This window comes from Festucalex cinctus, chromosome 4, assembly GCF_051991245.1.
Source record: "Festucalex cinctus isolate MCC-2025b chromosome 4, RoL_Fcin_1.0, whole genome shotgun sequence".
NCBI lineage: Eukaryota > Metazoa > Chordata > Actinopteri > Syngnathiformes > Syngnathidae > Festucalex > Festucalex cinctus.
The window spans coordinates 2,182,400-2,207,041 of NC_135414.1; the positions used below are offsets into that span (position 1 = coordinate 2,182,400).

Consider the following 24,642-nt stretch of genomic DNA (forward strand, 5'->3'; position numbering starts at 1 on the left):
AGAGTTTTTTGTACCTTGAGGGCTGTTACATATGTCTTCAAATGTTGGTAACTCTAGGTGAAATGTACAGCCGGGAATGCTTCATTAAATAAGAATTTTGAAACACAAAATTTGATGCCTCGCCTCTGGCGGACTTCCTGTTAGGTTTAGCATATGGCACCAACAGGCTTTTTTGTAGATCATAGTCTGTTACATATGTGTACCAATTTTCGTGGCTCTCAATTAAACGTACCACCGGCAATGCTTTGTTAAGTAAGAATTTTGAAACTGTAAATTTGATGCCCCGCCACCGTCATATAGTATGTCCAAAACTTTAGATTTTTTACCATGATGTTGTCCCAGGTGTTGAGATGGTACAGCCCAAGTTTGAAGTCAATCGGGTTAACCGTGTAGGAGAAGCGGGCAAAAGTATGGCCCCTGTAAATGTGCAAAAATGGGCCAAAATTGGACATTGAAATACTCATACCTCACTTCCTGTCTATTTTAGGGTAAACATATCAAAGAGATTTTTGTTCATCTGGATATGCTACAGGTGCCACACAATTTTCGTAGCCATAGGACAATCGTAGCGGGACAGGGATCCGTTAAACCTATGTAGGTGGCGCTACAGAGCCATTTTTCTGTTACCATGTATGGCGACTTTAAAATATCAAATTTTTCGCCAGGCCCGATCTGCGTGTAAAGTTTGGTGAGTTTTCGTTCATGTTTAGTGCCTCAAAAATGTGGTTGTTTGCGGAAAAGAATAATAACAAAGAACTAGAGCTGCGAGCAGCTATAAAGGGCCCTCGCAACCCGTGCCACGTTGGGGTATTTGCACGTCGGGGTACTGGCACGTTAGGGTACTGTTTCATAAGAAACCGTCTAAATTGTAAATGTTTTGCCATTCTTTTTGTGTTTGTTCACATTGCTATGGAATGCTTTGTCGAGGTATTCGGCTGATAGGTATGCCTCCCAATATTCACACATCTAGCTGAATCATATAAAAAAAAAAATTCTTTGCAAACAATGCATCGCTACAGCAAAGGCGTGCCACGTTGGGGTACTTGCACGTCGGGGTACTGGCACGTTGGGGTACTGTCAAATAGGACAAGGACCATCTAAAATGTTTTTGACAAGCCTTGTGTGTGCAAAGTTTAATCAAAACGCAAAATATGGTGCGCAATTCCCAAAATAAATTCAAAATGGCGGACTTCCTTTTAGGTTTAGCATACGGCTACAGAATACTTTTTGTAGGTCTTAAGCTAATAGGTATGCCTCCCAGTTTTCACAAATCTAGGTCAAGTCATCTTTAGTTGTGTATCGCTTGAATCATACAATTGGAAATGCTCCATAAAAATGCATAGAGGGCGCTATTGAGCACAACGTTGGGTTACTTGCACGTCAGGGTACTGGCACGTTGGGGTACTTTGTCTGTGCAAAGTTTAATGAAGGAGGCCAAAAATTATGTATAATTCCCAAAATAAAATCAAAATAGCGGACTTCCTCTTTGGTTTGGCAAATGGCTACATAATACTTTTTTGTAGGTCTAGCATAATCATACAATCGGAAATGCTTCATAAAAATGTCTAGAGGGCGCTATTTATTGCAAATTGCACAATAAATCTCTGAAAATTCATGTTCATGACAAGTCTGATGTGTTTGCAAAGTTTCATGAGTTTTCATGTGTATAAAAAAAAAAAAAGCAGCACTTGACAACTGTTACATGGAACAAGGACCATTTAAAATGTTAGTTTTTTCCATGCCTTGTCTGTGCAAAGTTGAATGAAAAAGGCCAAAAATGATGTATAATTCCCAAAATAAAATCAAAATAGCGGACTTCCTCTTTGGTTTGGCAAATGGCTACATAATACTTTTTTGTAGGTCTAGCATAATCATACAATCGGAAATGCTTCATAAAAAGGTCTAGAGGGCGCTATTTATTGCAAATTGCACAATAAATCTCTGAAAATTCATGTTCATGACAAGTCTGATGTGTTTGCAAAGTTCCATGAGTTTTCATGTGTATAAAAAAAAAAAAGCAGCACTTGACAAACAATGCATTGCTATGGCAACAGCGTGTTACAAAATAAAAAACTTTCGATTACTTTGCATCTTAAACATCTTAAGATGAAACACACCAAGTTTGAAGACAGTCGGATAAATTTTGTAGGAGGGGTTCGTTAAAATATGACCCCTGAAAGTTTTTCCTTGCCCGGTTGGAGGGTTAGATCAGGGGATGTCGCAACTTGTTTGTGGTTAAGTGCTACAGAAGTAAATGTGTCTTAACAACCTCATGATTGAATGTGTTTTCAATTCTCTAGGATGTGATTGGATTGTATCAATTAAATGTTCTTATAACTGATTCAGTGAGTAGTAAAAATAGTGTGTCAAGTATAATGACATGAAATATAAGGAATACAAAAAACAAAACAAGAACCCTCTAAATTACACATTTTGTTCCAGGCTTTATGTGCGTGCATAGTTTGAGTATACACCTAGGTTTAGGCCAGGAGTGTTCAAACCTTTTGCAAAGAGGGCCGGGTATGGTAAGGTGAAAATGTGTGGGGCCTAATCAACCATTTAGTTTAGCCTGACATAATTTTTTACATGCATATGTAAATATATATATGTGGACAAATGTGTACATATGTCTACAAATTTTTGTAGCTCGAGCTGCTTCGTCCAACTGGGAACGCTGCATTAAGAAGGATTTTTTTTTCCTTTGCCAACAGTGCATGCCACGACAACAGCGTGCGACGAAATAAAAAGCTTTCAATAACTTTTCATCGTCAACATCTTAAGATGAATCACACCAAGTTTGAAGATGATCGGATAAACTCTGTAGGAGGAGTTCGTTAAAATAAGACCCCTATGAAATGGCCAAAAAAATGGCAACATGTTCCAAAGTAAATCAAAATGGCAGACTTCCTGTTAGGTTTAGCATATGGTTCAAAAAGAGTTTTTTGTACCTCGAGGGCTGTTACATATGTCTTCAAATTTTGGTCACTCTAGGTGAAACGTACAGCCGGAAATGCTTCATTAAGTAAAAATTTTGAAATGCAAAATTTGATGCCCTGCCTCTGGCGGACTTCCTGTTAGGTTTAGCATATGGCACCAACAGGCTTTTTTTGTAGATCATAGTCTGTTACATATGTGTACCAATTTTCGTAGCTCTAGATTAAACGTATAACCGGCAATACTTCAGATGAAACATGCCAAAGAATGAAGACAATCTGATAAGTTTTGTAGAAAATATGAGGCCTATAAAAGGCCCCCAAAAAATGGCTACAAATAGCAAAGTAAATCAAAATGCCGGACTTCCTGTTTGGCTTAGCATATGGTTCTAAAAGACTTTTTTGTACATCGTGGGCTCTTATGTATGCCCCCGAATTATCATAGCGCTAGGTGAAAGGTACAACCGGGAATGCTTCGTTAAAGAGGAGTTTTTTAGCTCAAAAAGTGATGCCCGGCCCTTGCGGGACTTCCTGTTGGGTTTAGCACAAAGCAGCAAGAGACTTTTTTGTACATCGTAGGCTTACATATGTCTACAAATTTTCGTAGCTCTAGCTGCTTCGTACAACTGAGAATTCTTCATTAAGAAGAATTTTTTTCCTTTGCAAACAAGTGCATGCCACGACAACAGCGTGCAGCGAAATAAAAAGCTTTCAATAACTTTTCATCTTCAACATCTTAAGATGAATCACACCAAGTTTGAAGATGATCGGATAAACTCTGTAAGAGGAGTTCGTTAAAATAGGACCCCTATGAAATGGCCAAAAAAATGGGAACACGTTCCAAAGTAAATCAAAATGGTGGACTTTCTGTTAGGTTTAGCATATGGTTCAAAAAGAGTTTTTTGTACCTTGAGGGCTGTTACATATGTCTTTAAATTTTGGTAACTCTAGGTGAAACGTACAGCCGGGAATGCTTCATTAAGTAAGAATTTTGAAACTCAAAATTTGATGCCCCGCCTCTGGCGGACGTCCTGTTGGGTTTAGCATATGGCACCAACAGACTTTTTTGTAGGTCATAGTCTGTTACATATGTGTACCAATTTTCGTAGCTCTAGGTTAAACATACAACCGGCAATACTACGTTTAGTAAGAGTTTTGAAACTCTAAATTTGATGCCCCACCGCCGTCATATAGTATGTCGAAAACTTTAGATTTTTTACCATGGTGTTGTCCCAGGTCTTGAGATGGTACATCCCAAGTTTGAAGTCAATTGGATTAACCGTGTAGGAGAAGCAGGCAAAAGTATGACCCCTGTAAATGTGCAAAAATTGGCCAAAATTGGACATTTAAATACTCATATCTCACTTCCTGTCTATTTTAGGGTACACACATCAAAGAGGTTTTTGTTCATCTGGATGTGCTACAGGTGCCACACAATTTTCATAGCCGTCGGACAATCGTAGCGGGCCAGGGATCTGTTTAACCTATGTAGGTGGCGCTATGGAGCCATTTTTCTGTTATCACCTATGGCGACTTTAAAATATCAAATTTTTCGCCAGGCCTGACGTGTGTGTAAAGTTTGGTGAGTTTTCGTTCACGTTTAGTGTCTCAAAAATGTGATTGTTTGCGGAAAAGAATAATAACAAATAAAAAGAAGAATAATAAGAATTCCTTGAAAAACAATAGGGACCTCGCAGCGGTCGCTGCTCGGGCCCTAATAATAAGAATTCCTTCAGGAACAATAGGGACCTCGCAGCGGTCGCTGCTCGGGCCCTAAAAAGAAGAATAATAATAATAAGAATTCCTTCAGGAACAATAGGGACCTTGCAGCGGTCGCTGCTCGGGCCCTAATAATAATAATAATAAGAATTCCTACAAAAACAATAGGGCCTCGCAGCGGCACCGCCGCCGCCGCTGCTCGGGCCCTAATAATAAGAATTCCTTCAGGAACAATAGGGACCTCGCAGCGGTCGCTGCTCGGGCCCTAATAATAATAAGAATTCCTACAAAAACAATAGGGCCTCGCAGCGGCACCGCCGCCGCCGCTGCTCGGGCCCTAATAAGAATAATAATAATAATAAGAATTCCTACAAAAACAATAGGGCCTCGCAGCGGCACCGCCGCCGCCGCTGCTCGGGCCCTAATAATAATAATAATAATAATTTTTTACAAAAACAATAGGGACCTCGCAGCGTTCGCTGCTCGGGCCCTAATAATAATAATAATTTTTACAAAAACAATAGGGACCTCGCAGCGGTCGCTGCTCGGGCCCTAATAATAATAATAATAATAATAATTTTTACAAAAACAATAGGGACCTCGCAGCGGTCGCTGCTCGGGCCCTAAATATATATTTTTGACATCTGAAGTGAAGTATTGTAAAAAAAAATAAAAAATATCTAGAAACAAGAAAATGCTTTCAGTACTTCAATGCTTTTATTTACAAACGTTTGACGTTTTATTACAAATTTGATCAAGAATTGTGGAAGTCATCTGAGCTTAAGTGGCACTGCTACACCTCTTTTCTGCATATGTGATTGGATTATGTGATGGGTGCAGCTGCTGCTCACTCAATCATGTGGTGACAAAGCCCTCATTGAATATGCAGTTCACTTGCAAAGAGGTCGTTATTTTGCAGGGTGTGCCTGGAAGCCGCTAATCTGGCAGGTAATGGCTGCATTTGTAAAACAAAGGTGCCTAGTTGTAGGCCACTGGGTTGTTGATACACAAAACACAGTGACATTTGGCTCACTTCTGGGGACTGGGGAGGGGTAAGGAAAACCCTGGATATTGAAGTGTTAAAAAACACGGCGACACAATAGAGAGTCATGGAAGGCGGCTGGATGAAGCGGAACGAAGAATGGTTGCCGTGGAAGAAGCAGTGGATCCGATAAAAACTAAGGTGGAAACCTTAGAGAAGACAGTGGAATTTTTGGCTGAACGTGTCGATGATTTGGAGAACCGTGGAAGGAGGATGAATGTCCGTATTGTAAACCTTCCCGAGGGCGCGGAGGGAACTAATCCGACACTGTTCTTTGAGCGCTGGCTTCCCGAAGTGCTACGCATCGAAGGAAAAGGCGGACGGATGAAGCTGGAGAGAGCGCACCGTTCGCTCGCTCCAAAGCCGCACCCCGGTCAAAAACCGAGACCAGTGCTCGTACGTTTCCGTTTCCACAACTATCAGGATAAGCAGCGGGTGATGAACGCGTCGTGGGAAATGGCGAGGCAGAACCGGGTCGTGAAACATGGAGGCTCTACTGTGATGTTTTTCCAGGATTTTACGGCTGCTGTTGCTCGCAAGAGAATGGAATACGACAAAGTGAAGAGGCGACTCCGGTCAATTGGCGCGGAATACAGGCTGATCTACCCCGCGAAGCTGAAGGTAACATGCCGTGGATCAACCAAAATGTTTAACAACCCAGCGGAGGCTGAGGAATACATTAGCGCGATGGACGGACCTTCCACTGGTGAGGAATGACGTTCAAGCTAATTCCTTGTATTCTGTTGCCATCTTTTGTAAGTCATGCTACCTTATGTGAACTGTTTGTTGAGTGGACATTCGAACCTGCAAAGTTTATGTAGGGAGAATTTAAATGATCATCACCTTCCGACAACCCGGACTGATGACTGCGGTCAATCCAGCCGCCACTCGAAAAGACGAAGTCAAGCCAGCCGCCCCAACGATTGTTAATACTGTGCATTACGGTAACATGCCGACGTGCCCCTGCGCTGGCCACCTTCAAAATAAAAGCTGCTCAACACCTGGTTTAGGGTTTAAAATGAAGAATCATAAAAAAATAACGGTTTGTTATTCCAGAACCAGACCAGTTCTAAGGGACACTACACCACCCCAGGTATCCAGCCAAAGTACTTTCAACAAAATCTGATGTTGCATTTCAAAATAAAACTCATTTGAACATTGCAATCTCGACTATAATCCCTGATTTAAAAAAATCATTAAAAATTCATGGTTTGTTATCCCAGGACCAGACCAGTTCTAAGGGACACGACACCATCCCAGGTATCCAGCCAAAGTACTTTGAACAAAATCTGATGTTGAATTTCAAAATAAAACTCATTTGAAAAATAAAATCTAGACTATTATTGCTTATTTAAAAAAATCATTAAAAATTCATGGTTTGTTATCCCAGGACCAGACCAGTTCTGATGGACACTACAGCACCCCAGGTATCCAGCCAAACTACTTTGAACAAAATCTGATGTTGCATTTCAAAATAAAACCCATTTGAAAATTTAAATTCGACTATTATTGTAAGATTTCAAAAAATCATTAAAAATTCATGGTTTGTTATCCCAGGACCAGACCAGTTCTAAGGGACACGACACCATCCCAGGTATCCAGCCAAAGTACTTTGAACAAAATCTGATGTTGCATTTCAAAATAAAACTCATTTGAAAATTGAAATCTCGACATTAATCCCTGATTTCAAAAAATCATTAAAAATTCATGGTTTGTTATCCCAGGACCAGACTAGTTCTAGGGGACACTACAGCACCCCAGGTATCCCGCCAAAGTACTTTGAACAAAATCTGATGTTGCATTTCAAAATAAAACTCATTTGAAAATTTAAATCTCGACTATTATTGCTGATTTCAAAAAATCATTAAAGATTCATGGTTTGTTATCCCAGGACCAGACCAGTTCTGAGGGACACTACACCACCCCAGGTATCCAACCAAAGTACTTTGAACAAAATCTGATGTTGCATTTCAAAATTTTTGAAATCAGCAATAATAGTCGAGATTTAAATTTTCAAATGAGTTTTATATTGAAATGCAACATCATATTTTGTTTAAAGTCCTTTGGTTGGATACCTGAGGTGGTGTAGTGTCCCTTAGAACTGGTCTGGTCCTGGGATAACAAACCATGAATTTTTAATGATTTTTTGAAATCAGGGATTAATGTCGAGATTTCAGTTTTCAAATGGGTTTTATTTTGAAATGCAACATCAGATTTTGTTCAAAGTAGTTTGGTTGGATACCTGGGGTGGTGTAGTGTCCCTCAGAACTGGTCTGGTCCTGGGATAACAAACCATGAATTTTTAATGATTTTTTGAAATTAGGGATTATAGTCGAGATGTAACTTTTCAAATGAGTTTTAATTTTAAAATGCAACATCAGATTTTGTTCAAAGTAGTTTGGTTGGATACCTGGGGTGGTGTAGTGTCCCTCAGAACTGGTCTGGTCCTGGGATAACAAACCATGAATTTTTAAAGATTTTTTGAAATCAGGGATTATAGTCGAGATGTAACTTTTCAAATGAGTTTTATTTTGAAATGCAACATCAGATTTTGTTCAAAGTATTTTGGCTGGATACCTGGGATGGTGTCGTGTCCCTTAGAACTGGTCTGGTCCTGGGATAACAAACCATGAATTTTTAATGATTTTTTGAAATCAGGGATTATAGTCGAGATGTAACTTTTCAAATGAGTTTTATTTTGAAATGCAACATCAGATTTTGTTCAAAGTACTTTGGCTGGATACCTGGGATGGTGTCGTGTCCCTTAGGACTGGTCTGGTCCTGGGATAACAAACCATGAATTTTTAATGATTTTTTGAAATCAGGGATTATAGTCGAGATGTAACTTTTCAAATGAGTTTTATTTTGAAATGCAACATCAGATTTTGTTCAAAGTAGTTTGGTTGGATACCTGGGGTGGTGTAGTGTCCCTCAGAACTGGTCTGGTCCTGGGATAACAAACCATGAATTTTTAATGATTTTTTGAAATCAGGGATTATAGTCGAGATGTAACTTTTCAAATGAGTTTTATTTTGAAATTCAACATCAGATTTTGTTCAAAGTAGTTTGGTTGGATACCTGGGGTGCTGTAGTGTCCCTTAGAACTGGTCTGCTCCTGGGATAACAAACCATGAATTTTTAATGATTTTTTGAAATCAGCAATAATAGTCGATTTAAATTTTCAAATGAGTTTTATATTGAAATGCAACATCAGATTTTGTTTAAAGTCCTTTGGTTGGATACCTGGGGTGGTGTAGTGTCCCTTAGAAGTGGTCTGGTGCTGGGATAACAAACCATGAATTTTTAATGATTTTTTGAAATCAGGGATTAATGTCGAGATTTCAATTTTCAAATGAGTTTTATTTTGAAATGCAACATCAGATTTTGTTCAAAGTAGTTAGGTTGGATACCTGGGGTGGTGTAGTGTCCCTCAGAACTGGTCTGGTCCTGGGATAACAAACCATGAATTTTTAATGATTTTTTGAAATCAGGGATTATAGTCGAGATGTAACTTTTCAAATGAGTTTTATTTTGAAATGCAACATCAGATTTTGTTCAAAGTACTTTGGCTGGATACCTGGGATGGTGTCGTGTCCCTTAGAACTGGTCTGGTCCTGGGATAACAAACCATGAATTTTTAATGATTTTTTTTAAATCAGGGATTATAGTCGAGATGTAACTTTTCAAATGAGTTTTATTTTGAAATGCAACATCAGATTTTGTTCAAAGTACTTTGGCTGGAAACCTGGGATGGTGTAGTGTCCCTTAGAAGTGGTCTGGTGCTGGGATAACAAACCATGAATTTTTAATGATTTTTTGAAATCAGGGATTAATGTCGAGATTTCAATTTTCAAATGAGTTTTATTTTGAAATGCAACATCAGATTTTGTTCAAAGTAGTTAGGTTGGATACCTGGGGTGGTGTAGTGTCCCTCAGAACTGGTCTGGTCCTGGGATAACAAACTATGAATTTTTAATGATTTTTTGAAATCAGGGATTATAGTCGAGATGTAACTTTTCAAATGAGTTTTATTTTGAAATGCAACATCAGATTTTGTTCAAAGTACTTTGGCTGGATACCTGGGATGGTGTAGTGTCCCTTAGAACTGGTCTGTTCCTGGGATAACAAACCATGAATTTTTAATGATTTTTTGAAATCAACAATAATAGTCGAGATTTAAATTTTCAAATGGGTTTTATTTTGAAATGCAACATCAGATTTTGTTCAAAGTAGTTTGGCTGGATACCTGGGGTGCTGTAGTGTCCATCAGAACTGGTCTGGTCCTGGGATAACAAACCATGAATTTTTAATGATTTTTTGAAATCTGGGATTATAGTTGAGATTAAAATTTTCAAATGAGTTTTATTTTGAAATTCAACATCAGATTTTGTTCAAAGTAGTTTGGCTGGATACCTGGGGTGCTGTAGTGTCCCTTAGAACTGGTCTGGTCCTGGGATAACAAACCATGAATTTTTAATGATTTTTTGAAATCAGGGATTAATGTCGGAAAATAAATTTTTCAAAACAGTTTTATTTTGAAATGCAACATCAGATTTTGTTGAAAGTACTTTGGTTGGATACCTGGGGTGGTGTAGTGTCCCTCAGAACTGGTCTGGTCCTGGAATAACAAACCGTTGTTTTTTTATGATTCTTTATTTTAAACCATAAACCAGGTGTTGCTCAGCTTTTATTTTGAAGGTGGCCAACGCAGGGGCACGTCGGCACGTTACCGTAATGCACAGTATTAACAATCGTTGGGGCGGCTGGCTTGACTTCGTCTTTTCGAGTGGCGGCTGGCCTGACCGCAGTGACTGACTGATGTGTCTTGTTACCGTTAGAGGTCCCATTCACTCGATCTCCTCTGTATTGGAGAGGAGGACAGTGTTTTTCTTTAAGCCCCGGTTGGGCATTGTGCACTCTGTTTGCACCATTTCGTTGTGTTTCAGTTTGTTTTGTGTTTTTTGTGTTCTTTTACGGCCCAAGTTTAATATTGCATTTACTTTGATAATAGACAAATGTTCTGCCTTTGCATATTTTTATTATTCTCATGTCCGGAGTTAAATTGTGTACTTGGAATGTCAGGGGAATACACACACCTGTGAAACGAAGGAAAGTTTTGAACTATCTTAAAAAGGAGAATGTACAAATAGCTTTGTTGCAAGAAACCCATCTAAATGACATTGAACATCTAAAATTGCGGTACGGGGGGTTTAGAAGTTTATTTCTCATCTTTTACTTCAAGAAGTCGTGGAGTAGCTATTCTCATTCAGAAAAATGTCCCTTTCAAAATGTTGGACTGTATAAAGGATGCATCTGGTTCTTATGTGATTTTGAAGGGGATTTTGTCAGGAGAAGAAATCTCAATACTGAATATATATAATCCACCTGGACATCCAACACATCTTCTGTCCTCTGCATTCTCAAAAATAGTTGATATTGGCTCAAAACATACTATAATAGGAGGCGATTTTAATTGTCATCTTAATCCAATTGTGAATAAATCCTCGCCTGGTAAACCTTCCCTTTCCTCTCATGCGAAGGTGGTAAATGCATTTTGTGAGGAAATGGATTATATTGATGTGTGGAGAGCTCAGCACCTAACTGATAAAGAATACACCTTTTTCTCAAATGTTTCAAAGTCATCCACAAGAATTGATTATTTTCTGATTCCTAAAAATCTACTATATTCGGTCACGGAGGCAAAGTGAGCAAAAAAGAATATTGGAATCCAAGTTGAAGTGTGCTGAGCGAGAACATGGCGAAAAGCCATCCTCACAGAAAATTAAAGAGGTATTTGCACTCCGCTGTGCTTTAGACTCATTACTGACCAGGGAAGCAGAGAAACAAATCAGATTTGCAAAGCAGAAGTTGTATGAAAGTGGTGACAAAGCTGGAAAATATCTGGCATACTTAACGAGGAAAAAGGCAGACTCCCAAACTATTAGTTCAATTAAGGATAACCAAGGCAATCTAATTTTTGATCATCTAAAAATTAATGATACTTTTAAAATTTTCTATGAAAACTTATATAAATCAGAACAAGAAGAAGACTCAATTAACAAAATGAGTCATTTCTTTTCTGCCCTTAACCTTCCTTGTTTGTCCGTTGAGCAGAAGGCCACTCTTGATGCCCCAATATCAAAAAAAGAGGTACTTGATGCGATAAACGGATTACAATCTGGGAAGAGCCCCGGCCCCGATGGGATCAGTGTAGAGTTCTATAAAGGATTTCAAGATATATTAATTGACCCACTATTAAACATGTTTAACGATTCTTTGGTTAAAGGTACATTACCACGTTCTTTAAGAGAAGCAAATATCTCATAGATACTAAAAAAAGGCAAGGCTCCTGAAGAATGTACATCCTATAGACCAATTTCACTATTAAACGTAGACCAAAAAATTTTATCAAAACTTTTAGCAACTCAACTGGAAAAAATGTTACCTATTTTAATTAACGAAGATCAAACCGGATTTATCAAAGGTAGAAATTCCCAGAATAATATGCGTCGATTACTTAACATTATTCAATATTTTCACCATTTTTCTAAAAGCGGCCTAGTTATATCCTTAGATGCTGAGAAGGCATTTGACCGCATTGAGTGGGCATATTTGTTTTATACCTTGAATAAGTTTGGTCTTGGTGCCACCTTTACAAATTGGATTAAAATTTTATTCGAAAACCCGCTTTCAGCAGTGCTCACAAATGGACTGCGTTCTCCTTATTTCACTATTTCGAGAGGAACTAGGCAAGGTTGCCCCTTGTCACCACTGTTATTTGCTCTTGCTATTGAGCCTTTGGCTGAGATGATTAGGACAGATGATAACATAAGTGGTCTTAAAATCTTGGATAGGGAACATAAAATTACACTATATGCTGATGATGTTCTAGTTGTTATGACTAAACCAGATATCTCCATTTGCTGTCTCATTGAAAGAATCAATGTTTTTGGCAGCTTCTCAGGTTATAGAATTAATTTTACTAAATCTAATGCTATGCCATTGGGCATCTTGAAGCAAGTGCCTGTGAAATCTTTCCCCTTTAATTGGACCCCGGAAGGTTTCACTTACTTGGGAATTTTTGTGACACCTAAATTCGAACAACTGTATAAAACCAATTTCTCCCCATTGTTTGACCGTGTGCGAATGGACCTGGAAAGATGGAACAATCTTCCTATTTCCTGGATAGGCCGAGTAGCATTATTAAAAATGAATATTCTTCCTAGGTTACTTTACCCACTACGAATGATCCCTGTTATGCTATCTCATAAGGCAATTAAGCAATTGTATAGCTGGTTTAGTTCTTTTATTTTCGAAAAGGAAAGCACGCCTTAAGATAGCCATGTTGTGTCAGCCTTCATTAGAAGGAGGTCTTAATTTCCCGGACATTAAAAATTACCAAATTTGTACACATTTGTGTACTATAGCCGATTGGGTACAGAATAAACCAGCATCTCTATGGGTTGATATTGAAAGTTCAATGTCTGAATGTCCATTACCTAACTTGCTGTTTCTTCGGAGAACTAGGTCTTTGAAAATCGCCTGCCATAATCCTATTACCCGCACTTCTATTATAGTGTGGCGTATTCTACGGAAAATGGACGGAAGGTTAAATGAACCTTCTGGGCTCACACCAATATGGAATAATCCAGAGTTTCTACCTGGTATGAACGATACGAAATTTAAAAACTGGGCACAACAAGGGCTGTCTAAATTACAGGATTTCTTTGAGGGATCTATTATGATGTCTTTTGATCAATTAACTGGTAAATATAACATTCCAAGAAAGGATTTCTATCAATATCTGCAAGTGAGGGACTTCATTAAGAAGAATACTACAAACTTAATACTTAACAGAAACATATCAGACATGGAGAAACTCATTTTTATTTCCAAATGTGCAGGCTCTGTTAAAATATTCTACAATGCTCTTAAAGGACTTTCTGTTGTCAATACGTTGCATTTGAAAGAGCAGTGGGAGAAGGAACTCAATTGTAATATTACTGAAAATGAGTGGAGAAGTGTTTGGCACAATGTAAAAACACTGTGTGTTTGTAACAGAGTTAGAGCCACTCAACTTATGATACTTCACAGGGCCCATATCTCTCCTCACCTGCGCCACAAGATTAAGCCTCACACCTCCTCAATGTGTTTAAAGTGCAAAATTGAAATTGGTACCCTCACACACTGTTTTTGGTCTTGCTCAAAAATACGACAATTTTGGTTTACTATTTGACAAGAAATGGATAAGATATTTGTTGTTGATTTGGCTTGCAATCCTGTATTTCTTTTGCTTGGACTTGTTGACTCTGCTGTTACCAACAAATATCATAAAAAATTGTATCAAATTCTTACCTTTTGTGCTCAAAAATGTTTGCTGGTAAACTGGATTTCTGACCACGCACCCTCAAAGACACAATGGCATAAGATCATTTTCAACCATATATCCTTGGACTATCTGACATGTCGTTTGAATCACAAGGACGATTATTTTCTGAAGATCTGGGAACCTTATTTAACTTATGTTGGACTTGAAATTTCATCTATTGTCAAGAGAGCATTTGTATTTTGAAACAGTAATTTTTGTTTTTGGAATGCGAGTATCATTTTTTTTTTCTTTCTTTCTTTTGGGCCATGTTTTTGTTTTTTGTGTGTGTGTTTTTTTGTGTCTGCATATATAAAAAAAACCAACAATAAATATATTTTGGGAAAAAAAATTTACAAATCTTATTTAAAAAAAAAAGGGGGCAAAATTATACAAAACAGCATTTTAAAAATCTATGACAAGCATATAATACATAAATCGTAGAGGTGTTGGTCGTATGTTATAGGTCGTATGCTATTGAAGCAACAACAGTTATACTTATGACTGTGTCCATCAGACGGTACCCACTAGGGTATCGTCTGATGGATGTGTGCCCATGTACTAGAAATGTGAACAGGACTGATGTTCAAGGAGCTTTGACTGCGCGTGAAAAGCTGTAAAAATTGGTGTTGTTTTTTTATGTGGTCGGGGAGCCCGTTCCACTCTTTAATAACTTTATAAGAAAAGGCAAACTTTCTTTTTGGGATGTTGCAATCGCCCCTCACTGCAGACCGGGACACCCTGTTTGTTGATTGTGCTAATCTTTCAACACATGCAAAATATAAACACTTTCCAAAGATAAAACATACATATATGCACAACTAATTTTCACTGGGCAATAAACACACATTTTAATCTAATATCAAAACAGACATCACAATCCAATAACAAATACAATTTAAGATGAAAAAAAAAAAATGATGCACCTCATTCCACAAACCAAGGGTGCTAAAACGGTTGGAAACAATTACTTCAGATGCACACAATGTTTCACGTGCCAAACAATGACATTTGAGTGACGCAGGCTGAGTAAACCGAGCAGGTGAAATCCACACACCGACTGCGGAATGGACGCGGTATGTTTTCCGTACGGCGGCTGTACGGATTGTAGCGATAATTGGGTCGTCTTTTAGACGAATTAATAATCTGGACGTTACAGAGGTAAATTGTAATTACCTCAATAACCTCTAGGGGCACCACATTGGCTTTGCTTTGGGTTAACAGAAGCAAACAACGACCAAAATCCTTTCTTCATCAGTCATTTATAATCTAAAGTCGCCGCACTCGATATTCAGTGGTTCGTTGTACTAACAAAAGAATAATAATCCACTCGGAAACACGGATGACTCTGGCGGAATAGAGTTAATAAAACATACATTTATTCACGATTGCTACACTACAGAATCAAAACACTGCCTATCTAACTATCCTACCGTCAGAAGAAAATAAATCAAATAAAGCTAATGAAAATAAGAAAGGAAACAGGAAAAGAGAAATTTAACTTGCCAGATCTGTGATATGTTTCAAACGTAAGTTGCACACAGCGATATGCCGAATTGGGGAATCAAACGTGCACTTACGAGAATGGGGGCTGCGTCCAACGAGCAGAAACGGGCGGTCTTTTGAAAAAGGGGGGAAAATAGTCAATGTTCATTCAAAAAGGCAAGAAAATCAAAAAGGGGCTATTCCACATGTGAGCAAGGGAGCCGCTCGGGGGCTGACGTAGTTGCGCGGCTCGTCCCTTGATTGGTCGGCGAGATGTTTCTGCAGCGTAGTTGGACTCCAGGTGTTGGAGCTCGGTCCGCTACGTGCCGGCGTACGGGGAAGGCCAGCCGTTGGAGGTGAGCTGGCACCGCGGCGGGGCGCCACCGAATAGCAGGTGAGGTGCGGGACAACCTTGAGTCCGGCGGTACGTTGCAAGTACCCCGGGGGCCAGGGGGCTCGCTGCTGGCGGGGCAGTCATCGATGGTGAAGGAAAAAAAGGGGGAAAACATGGAAAAAGGGAGTAAAAGAGTTTCTTTGGGGTCATAGTTGCAGTTTGCACCTGCTTTGGCGTGGCGCGGAGTGAGTGGCTGCTCTCGTGGCAATGGTTGCTGCCCGGAACAAAGGGGGCCATGTGTTTGACAAGTTTCTTGGAACAAAGAGTCAGTGGGAGCAGGTGAGGATGGCGAGAGCGAAGAGGGGGCAGCGTGGAAGCTCGGGAAGAGAGAGATCGGGAAGAGAGCGAGAGAGGGGGTCCCCTCGTCTTTTTAAAGTCTATGGGCGGGGCTTCAGTAGGTGGTGGCAAACCCTTCTGTTCGCTCACGCAGCCTTTAAAAAAACAAATTATTAAAGGTATTAATAATTTGGCATTAAATTTGTTCAGTCTGGCAAATCAGTTTTCCCACACAACCCGTTTAGCACACATCGTAATTAATACATCATAAACTAACGTGAGGTAATTCCTACTTGTCTAATCTGACTGAACTGAAAGATATTGATTACCTTTCATTCCTTATGGAGTACAAATGAAATAGGACGTTCATACACACAAAGACATAACATGAATCATTCGTAGTTCAGTTATCTATCAAGAATTATCATGGTATAAATGTATAAAATGCGGTTACTTCTTAGTAAACTGTCACTAAGGATAGTTCCAAGTTTCACCACTTGACGGTGCTGTTGCTCCATCTAGACATTCCAGGAGTGCCCCCTGTAGGGGTGCGACGCCAGAATATCCTTTGTGGTTGATAAGAGGTCATAAACATTCCTTTGACCAGTCGTTTGTATATTCCAAGTCATTGAAGGTGTTTTCTCGGGCCCCGGGAAGTCAGGCTTGAATAAACTCTTTCGGCAAACGCATAAATTCCTATGTCACCTGGTCAGCGGCTTCAAAAGAGCTTTGTTTGTGGTTGAGTGACCACCTGCAGAGCTAACCAAGCTTAGATCCTGTCTGAGCTGTGGAATGTTTATGCAACTGCAGAGAGCTTGTTTTAGAAGAAGCAAACCATAAAAAAAAAATTTGAGGGTGGACTGGGCCATAGGCCATAGTTGTTACAGGATGCTGAAGAATAGAACACATTCAAGTACGTGTCAATTCAAACCAGCTGCGGTGCAGTGCATCTGCAGCGCGGAACAGATTCGGCGAAGCGGAGGGTTTCCCGAAGCATTTTATTTTATACGGACGCCGTCTGCAGATTTTCATAAAGCTGAAGAAATTACATGAGCCGGGTAGGAAGTCAGCGTCTGTAGTGATGCGGACTCTGTATCGGTCCGTCGTGGGGAAGAAAGAGCTGAGCCAAAAGGTGAAGCTCTCGATTTACCGGTCGATCTACGGTCCCACCCTCACCTATGGTCACAATCCGTGGGTCGTGACCGAAAGAACAAGATCCCGGATACAAGCGGCCAAAATGAGTTTCCTCCGCAGGGTGTCCGGGCTCTCCCTTAGAGATAGGGTGAGAAGCTCGGTCATCCGGGAGGGACTCAGAGTCGAGCCGCTGCTCCTCCGCGTTGAGAGGAGCCAGTTGAGGTGGCTCGGGCATCTAATCCGGATGCCTCCTGGACGCCTCCCTGGAGAGGTGTTCCTGGCATGTCCTACTGGCGGGAGGCCCCGGGGACGACCCAGGACACGCTGTAGAGACTATGCCTCTCGGCTGCCCTGGGAACGCCTTGGGATCCCGCCGGAGGAGCTAGTTGAAGTGGCTGGGGAGAGGGAAGCCTGGGTTTCCCTCCTAAAGCTGCTGCCCCCACGACCCCTCCTCGGATAAGCGGTAGAAGATGGATGGATGGATGGATGGATGGATGGATGCCAAATACCATTCTTGTATCACAAAGTGCATGATTCTATCCAAAATCCGCATTGACCTTTTGTACCTACCTACCTACCTATCTGCCTACCTGCCTACCTGCCTGCCTGCCTACCTACCTACCTATCTACTACCTACATTTTCTGACAGCTGTTAGTTGTTCATGAACCGTTAATGTGACAGTTTGATGCTGGAATTTATTAAATTTACATTGGGGGAAAATAGCTTTCAAACTCAATTATAAAATGATAATGTGGTTTTGCTTTGTGGTTATGCAAAGAGTACTTTGGTTTGGAGAATGAATCCTGTTTGACTTTGGAGGTTCTGTCGTATCTCTAAGCGAAAGCCTTTTTTATATTTCTCACCAGCCACAGTTCTTTGTCACCAGTAGTCATCACATCAATTGTAGTACCGTATTTTCTAGCCTGATGGTGATGTGAAAGAGAAATTCTAGGGTAATTTACAGCATTTTCTATTACCGGTTTATGATCCATTTAACTGTCATCATGTGTATTTAGAATGGCCAAGAATTCCCGACTAAGTCTTGCCAGTGCTTCTGATGAAAACTTCACATTCTGCTGGAGGGTATTTTGTGCTTGGGATTACTTGATTGGAAATCCAGAGGCTGCAGAGAGCAAAGGAGCAGCAATCGTCAACAACATCAGGGTCAGACTGTTCAATAATTGTTCTAAATAGATTGATAATCTAAGATTATGTTGCATTTTATACTTCAATACTCACAGTCAGTGTTTTCATTACAGGAAGCCATTGTTGAAGAACAGGAAAAGAAGAAAGATACCAGTCTGTAAGTATCCTGTCAAATTTAATCTGTCACAAAATGAGTTTCTGTTTCACTTGTCCCGATACATTCTGATGCAACATTTACTATGTAGAAATATTACAGTACGGTACTTATATACATATGATAACAACATGAGTCACTATTTAAAATATTAGCTCCCCCAGTACAAACATGTTGACCTCTGAAACTGTATTACAAAAAACACACACACACACACACACTTTTCTGTTTATTTCTTCAGAGCCGTTCTGATCAGTCTGCGTTTGTTAGCCAATATCCTGGTGCTGATGTCTCTAGCTGGCAGCATCTACATCATCTACTTTGTGGTAGACCGTTCTCAGAAATTGGAGCAGGAGAAACCGGAGCTGACGCTATGGGAAAAGAATGAGGTACACAAAAGCAGAGCAGGCATCATCATTATTAGATTATCGAACATGCATGTAGTTTCAAGGAATCAGTGAAAGTAGAGACCTGCCACTGATCCAATGGATGAGGCAACTGACGGTGACTAGCTGCTTATCATTTGATACAATTACTACATGAATAAGCAGTAGCACTGGCCCGATACCTAGGAGGGAATATATGCAAAATCATGAAGATCGTGTACATCTGGAAAAGTTCCTAATGTTTGGGAGGGTGTTAGATACGGGCGTAAGTTTTTGAAAAATCCATGGATACAAGTTGGTTTTGCCTTCTAGTAGACGGTACCCACCGAAAAGAGTTAAGATTATAGCTCTGCTTCCTTAGTCTTGAATTTAGTCTTAAATAGTGTATAATCACACTTTTTCTTCTTGGTTTGATTATCCATCCATCCATTTTCTTGACCGCTTATTCCTCACAAGGGTCGCGGTTGGTTTGATTAAAGAAATCCAATTTTGATACTATATTCATATTTTCAGCTCATTTTCATGCGAAATTTATTGTCACGTTTTGCTTAAAAATTGGTCCAGCTCTCTGAAATGAAATATTTCTTCAGGCTTCTAAACCAATATGTTCACCCTTAAGGAATAATTTTGAACATACCATTATAGTGTGAAAAGTATTGTTTTGTGTGAAAAGTATTGTCTTTACCAGACAGTGGCTATTTCTGATACCAAGTCACACAAGGTGCAGGGAATGTTTCACGATTCTATAACAGAAAACACTAACAATAATACAATCACAACAAACCAATATTTTTCTTCCATTCCTGGGAGGGTAGGAACTTAGATCGACTGGTAAATCGAGAGCTTCACCTTTCTGCTCAGCTCCTTCTTTAGTCAAGTCACCACAAGGGACCAATACAGAGTCCGCATCAGAGCAGATGCTGCACAGATTCGCCTGTCAATATCCACTCCATTCTGCCCTTCCTCGTAAACAAGAAGAAGCAAAGACACCTGAACTCCTCTCCGTGGGGCAGGACTTCATCCCCAACCCGGAGAGGGCACTGCACCATTTCCCGACTGAGAACCATGGTATCAGATTTGGAGGTGCTGAATTTCATCCCAACCGCTTCACACTCTGATGTGAAGCTGCTCCAATGAGAGTTGGAGATTGCTGTCGGAAGAAGACAAAAGCATCACATCTGCAAAAAGCAGAAATGCATTGCTGACGCCACCAAACTGGACCCCCTCAACGCTTCGCCTGCACCTAGAAATTCTATCCATAAATGTTATGAACTGGATTGTTGACAAAGGGTAACCTTGGGACAGTCCAACCCTCATTGGAAGCGAATCAGACTTACTGTCAACAATGCGGACCAAACTCTGACATCACTCGTACAGGGCGGCCAACCTATATCAGGGGGTTTGGTACCCCATACTCCCAAATTCGACCCGAAATATCGAATACGTCATCAAGGGATGCTTAATGCTCCTCAACTGTGGCGGTGTGGTTGCTGTAAAAATAGGGGGCACGGTGCAATGCAAGTGGGGTCGGATTTGATCTCAGGTGACTTTTTTATTTTTGCCGTACTACATTAAAGCATAATTGCAATGTAGCCGTGAGGGGGCACAAGACAGTGTCTTCTTGTGCCGGTCCCAAGCCCGGATGAATACAGAGGGTTGTGTCAGGAAGTCAACGTTTGTGAGCAACAGTATGGTTTTCTACCAAAAAAAAAAAAAAGTACGACAGATGTAGTATTTGCTTTGAGGCTGTTGATTGAGAAGTACAGAGTGTCAGGTTGCGGTGTTGGAGATGGTGGACCCAAGTGCAGGGAAGCAAACGAGGCGTGGCAGGGGTGCTCTCAAATACGTTTTAATTTAACTCAAAACAAAGTCCAACACAAGATACAAAGTACAAACCAAAGCAGGGAATAAACTTACTAATTGTAAACACAAAAGGCAGGACTCTGAGGCACGGGAAACAGGGCAAGAACAAGGACACAAAACGGCAGCATGACAGGGAGAAGACAACAACAATGAACCAACAAGAACTGAACCGAACACAGGTGACTATATACACACACTAATTGACAATGACTAGACAGCTGGGCAAGACACAAGTGGCAGGGGAAGCTGATTGGTAGAAACACGAGGAAGGGCAGGCAACACAGGTGGACAAAATGCTTAGACTAAGACTTAGGATCAAGACTGGAACTTAAAGAGACATGATAAACTCAAACAAAACCTACTCAAAACCAGAAACAAAAACAAAACAAACATGACACAAAAACCCAAACTATAACAGTACCCTTCCCTCAAGGGACGGCTACCAGACGTCCCCACAAAAACAAGGCAAATCCCAAAAAAGGGGCGGACGGAAGGGGGCATGGAGGCGGGAACATGGCCCACCCATCCAGCCCCGACTAGGGCTGTTCAGGAGGGTGTCCATGACACCAGATGAGAGAGTCCCGGCGGGGCCGTTCAGGAGGGTGTCCGCGACACCCAATGAGGAGGGCCCGGCGGGGCTGTTCGCGATGCCCGACAAGGAGGGCCTGGCTGGGCCGGTCAGGAGGGCGTCTGCGACGCCCGACGAGGCGCGGCGGCGGCGGTAGGGTGTGCGCTGCCGGGCGAGGAGTAGGAGACGGCGGCATCAGGTCGTGCACCGCCAGACCTAGAACAAAAAATGGCAGTGAGTCATTTGCTGCCAGGGTAGAGGCTGGAGAAGGCGGCCGCTGGCCAGGTACCGCCGGAACTGGGGCTGGAGACGGCTGGCCGGGCGCCGCCGTACAAGGAGCAAGAGGTGGCGGCCACAGGGCGTGCGCCGCCGGACGAGGAGCAGGAGGTGGCAGCCGCAGGGCGTGCACCGCCGGACGAGGAGTAGAAGGTGGTGGCCGCATTCCATGCGCCGCCGGACGAGGAGCAGGAGGTGGCGGCCGCATTCCTAGCGCTGTTGGAGCAGAAACGGAGGACTTGAGGCTGAGGCAGTCGTGGAGGCACAGGCGAAGCATCTAGGGGCTGCGGTGGCAGCGGCACAGGCGAAGCGGCCAGGGGCTGTGGCGGCAGCGGCACAGGCGAAGCGGCCAGGGGCTGCGGCAGCAGTGGCACAGGCGACGCGGCCAGGGGCTGTGGCGACAGCGGCACAGGCGAAGCGGCCAGGGGCTGCGGCTTGGGTCGCCTCTGCCTCTTTCTTTGCCTCCTTCGTGCTCGGGCTGGAGTCACATCAGCCTGTCGACCAAGGGATTGGGGAATACAAGACACACTTGGAGCCGAGGATACAGAGGCTGAGGGAACGTGACTCGAGTGAACAAGACTAGAGGGACTAAGTGGTGTGGGGACAGGGTCTAACTGATGTGACAAGGGAGATGAAACCAAAAAAACTATAATGTCATCCCATTTAAAAGAGCATAAAGTGAAAAAGTGTGGCGATATTTGCGACGTATGCAGAAAACCTTTTTTTTTTGTTTTTTTGTTTTTTTTTCATTTTTGACGCATCGAAAAGCTGCGTGTCCGGCGTCGTATGAAATAGACAACATCGACAAGCGATCAAACCATTACATTAGTATTTACGATTGTAGCGATAATTGGGTCGTCTTTTAGACGAATTAATAATCTGGACATTACAGAGGTAAATTGTACTTGCCTCGATAACCTCGAGGGGCACCACGTTGGCTTTGCTTTGGGTTAACAGGAGCAAACAACGACCAAAATCCTTTCTTCATCAGTCATTTATAATCTAAAGTCGCCACACTCGATATTCAGTGGTTCGTTGTACTAACAAAAGGAATAATAATCCACTGGGAAACACAGATGACTTAGGCGGAATAGAGTTAATAAAACATGCATTTATTCACGATTGCTACACTACAGAATCAAAACACTGCCTAACTAACTATCCTACCGTCAGAAGAAAAGAAATCAAATAAAGCTAATCAAAATAGGGAAGGAATGCGAACGAATAAGGAAACAGGAAAAAGAGAAATTTAACTTGCCAAATCTGTGATATGTTTCAAATGTAAGTTGCACACAGTGAGATGCCGAATTGGGGAAATCAAATGTGCACTTACGAGTTGGATACTGCGTAGAACGAGCAGAAACGGGAGGTCTTTGGAAACGGAGGGAAAATAGTCAATGTTCGTTCAAAAAAGGCGAGAAAAATCAAAAAGGGGCTATTCCACAGGTGAGCAAGGGAGCCGCTCGGGGGCTGACGTAGTTGCGCGGCTCGTCCCTTGATTGGTCGGCGAGATGTTTTCCGGCGAATTGGTTCTGCCGGGCAGCTGTCCGACTCCAGGTGTTGGAGCTCGGTTCGCGGCGTGCCGGCGTACGGGCGAAGGCCCGCCGTTGGAGGTGCGCTTGCACAGCGGCGGGGCGCCACCGAATAGCAGGTGAGATGCGGTGCGGTTTAGGTGCACAACCTTGAGTCCGGCGTACCGTTGCAAGTGTACCCCGGGGCCGCGGAGTTCGTTGCTGGCGGGCAGTCACCGATGGTGAAGGAAAAGGGAAAAAAAAGAAAGGGGGAGTAAAAGAGTCTCTTTGGGGTCAGCGTTGCTGTTTGCACCTGCTTTGGCGTGGCGTGGAGTGAGTGGCTGCTCTCGTGGCAATGGTTGCTGCCAGGAACAAAGGGGGCCACGTGTTTGACAAGTTTCTTGGAACAAAAAGTTGGAGCAGGCTGGGAAACTTGCAGGTAGTTGGCCTGAGGATGTTTCAGTAGAAGAAGCGGGAGAAAGAGCGATCGGGAAGAGAGGCATCGGAAGAAGAGAGGCAGAGGGGGGGGTCCCCTCGTCTTTTTAAAGTCTATGGGCGGGGCTTCAGTAGGTGGTGGAAAACCCTTCTGTTCGCTCACGCAGACTTTGAAAAAAAAGCTAATTATTAAAGGGATTTATAATTTGGCATTAAATTTGGTCAGTCTGGCAAATCAGTTTTCTCACACAACCCGTTTAACACACATCGTAATTAATGCATCATAAACTATATATATATATATATATATATATATATATATATATATATATATATATATATATATATATATATTTTTATTTTTATTTTTTTAATTTATTTTTTTTATTTAACCTTTATTTAACCAGGATAGTCCCGTTGAGATTAAAAACCTCTTTTTCAAGGGAGTCCTGGCCAAGAGGCAGCAAAACAGTTTACATTACAGTTACAAATAAAAGTTTCACTTACAATCACATAAAAATTATATAAAACAGTTACAAATCAATGAGGCCGTCTCCACTGCTCTTAATCTGGATCTAAAATCGTTCAATGAAACAAGTTCCATTAGTTTTCCAGTATATGTATATATATATATATATATATATATATATATATATATATATATATATATGAAAATGAGCTGAAAATATGAATATAGTATCAAAATTGGATTTCTTTAATCAAACCAACCGTGACCCTTGTGAGGAATAAGCGGTCAAGAAAATGGATGGAAGGATATATATATATCTGTAAGGGAAATCGGTACAATTGATTATTAAATCAATCCCTCCCAGGAATGGAAGAAAAATATTGGTTTGTTGTGATTGTATTATTGTTAGTGTTTTCTGTTATAGAATCGTGAAACATTCCCTGCACCTTGTGTGACTTGGTATCAGAAATAGCCACTGTCTGGTA

General features: G+C 41.3%; 1 protein-coding gene across 10 annotated transcripts in view; it reads left to right on the forward strand.

The window, feature by feature from the left end:
- tmc3 (transmembrane channel like 3) overlaps positions 1 to 24,642 on the forward strand; it is a 587,484-nt gene that overhangs the window by 490,839 nt on the left and 72,003 nt on the right. For all 10 annotated transcript variants that reach the window (XM_077518216.1, XM_077518214.1, XM_077518224.1 and 7 more), the window contains 3 exons: positions 18,366 to 18,513; positions 18,609 to 18,652; positions 18,891 to 19,038. In XM_077518216.1, coding sequence (XP_077374342.1) covers positions 18,366 to 18,513; positions 18,609 to 18,652; positions 18,891 to 19,038 — 340 coding nt within the window. The remainder of the gene's footprint in view (positions 1 to 18,365; positions 18,514 to 18,608; positions 18,653 to 18,890; positions 19,039 to 24,642) is intronic.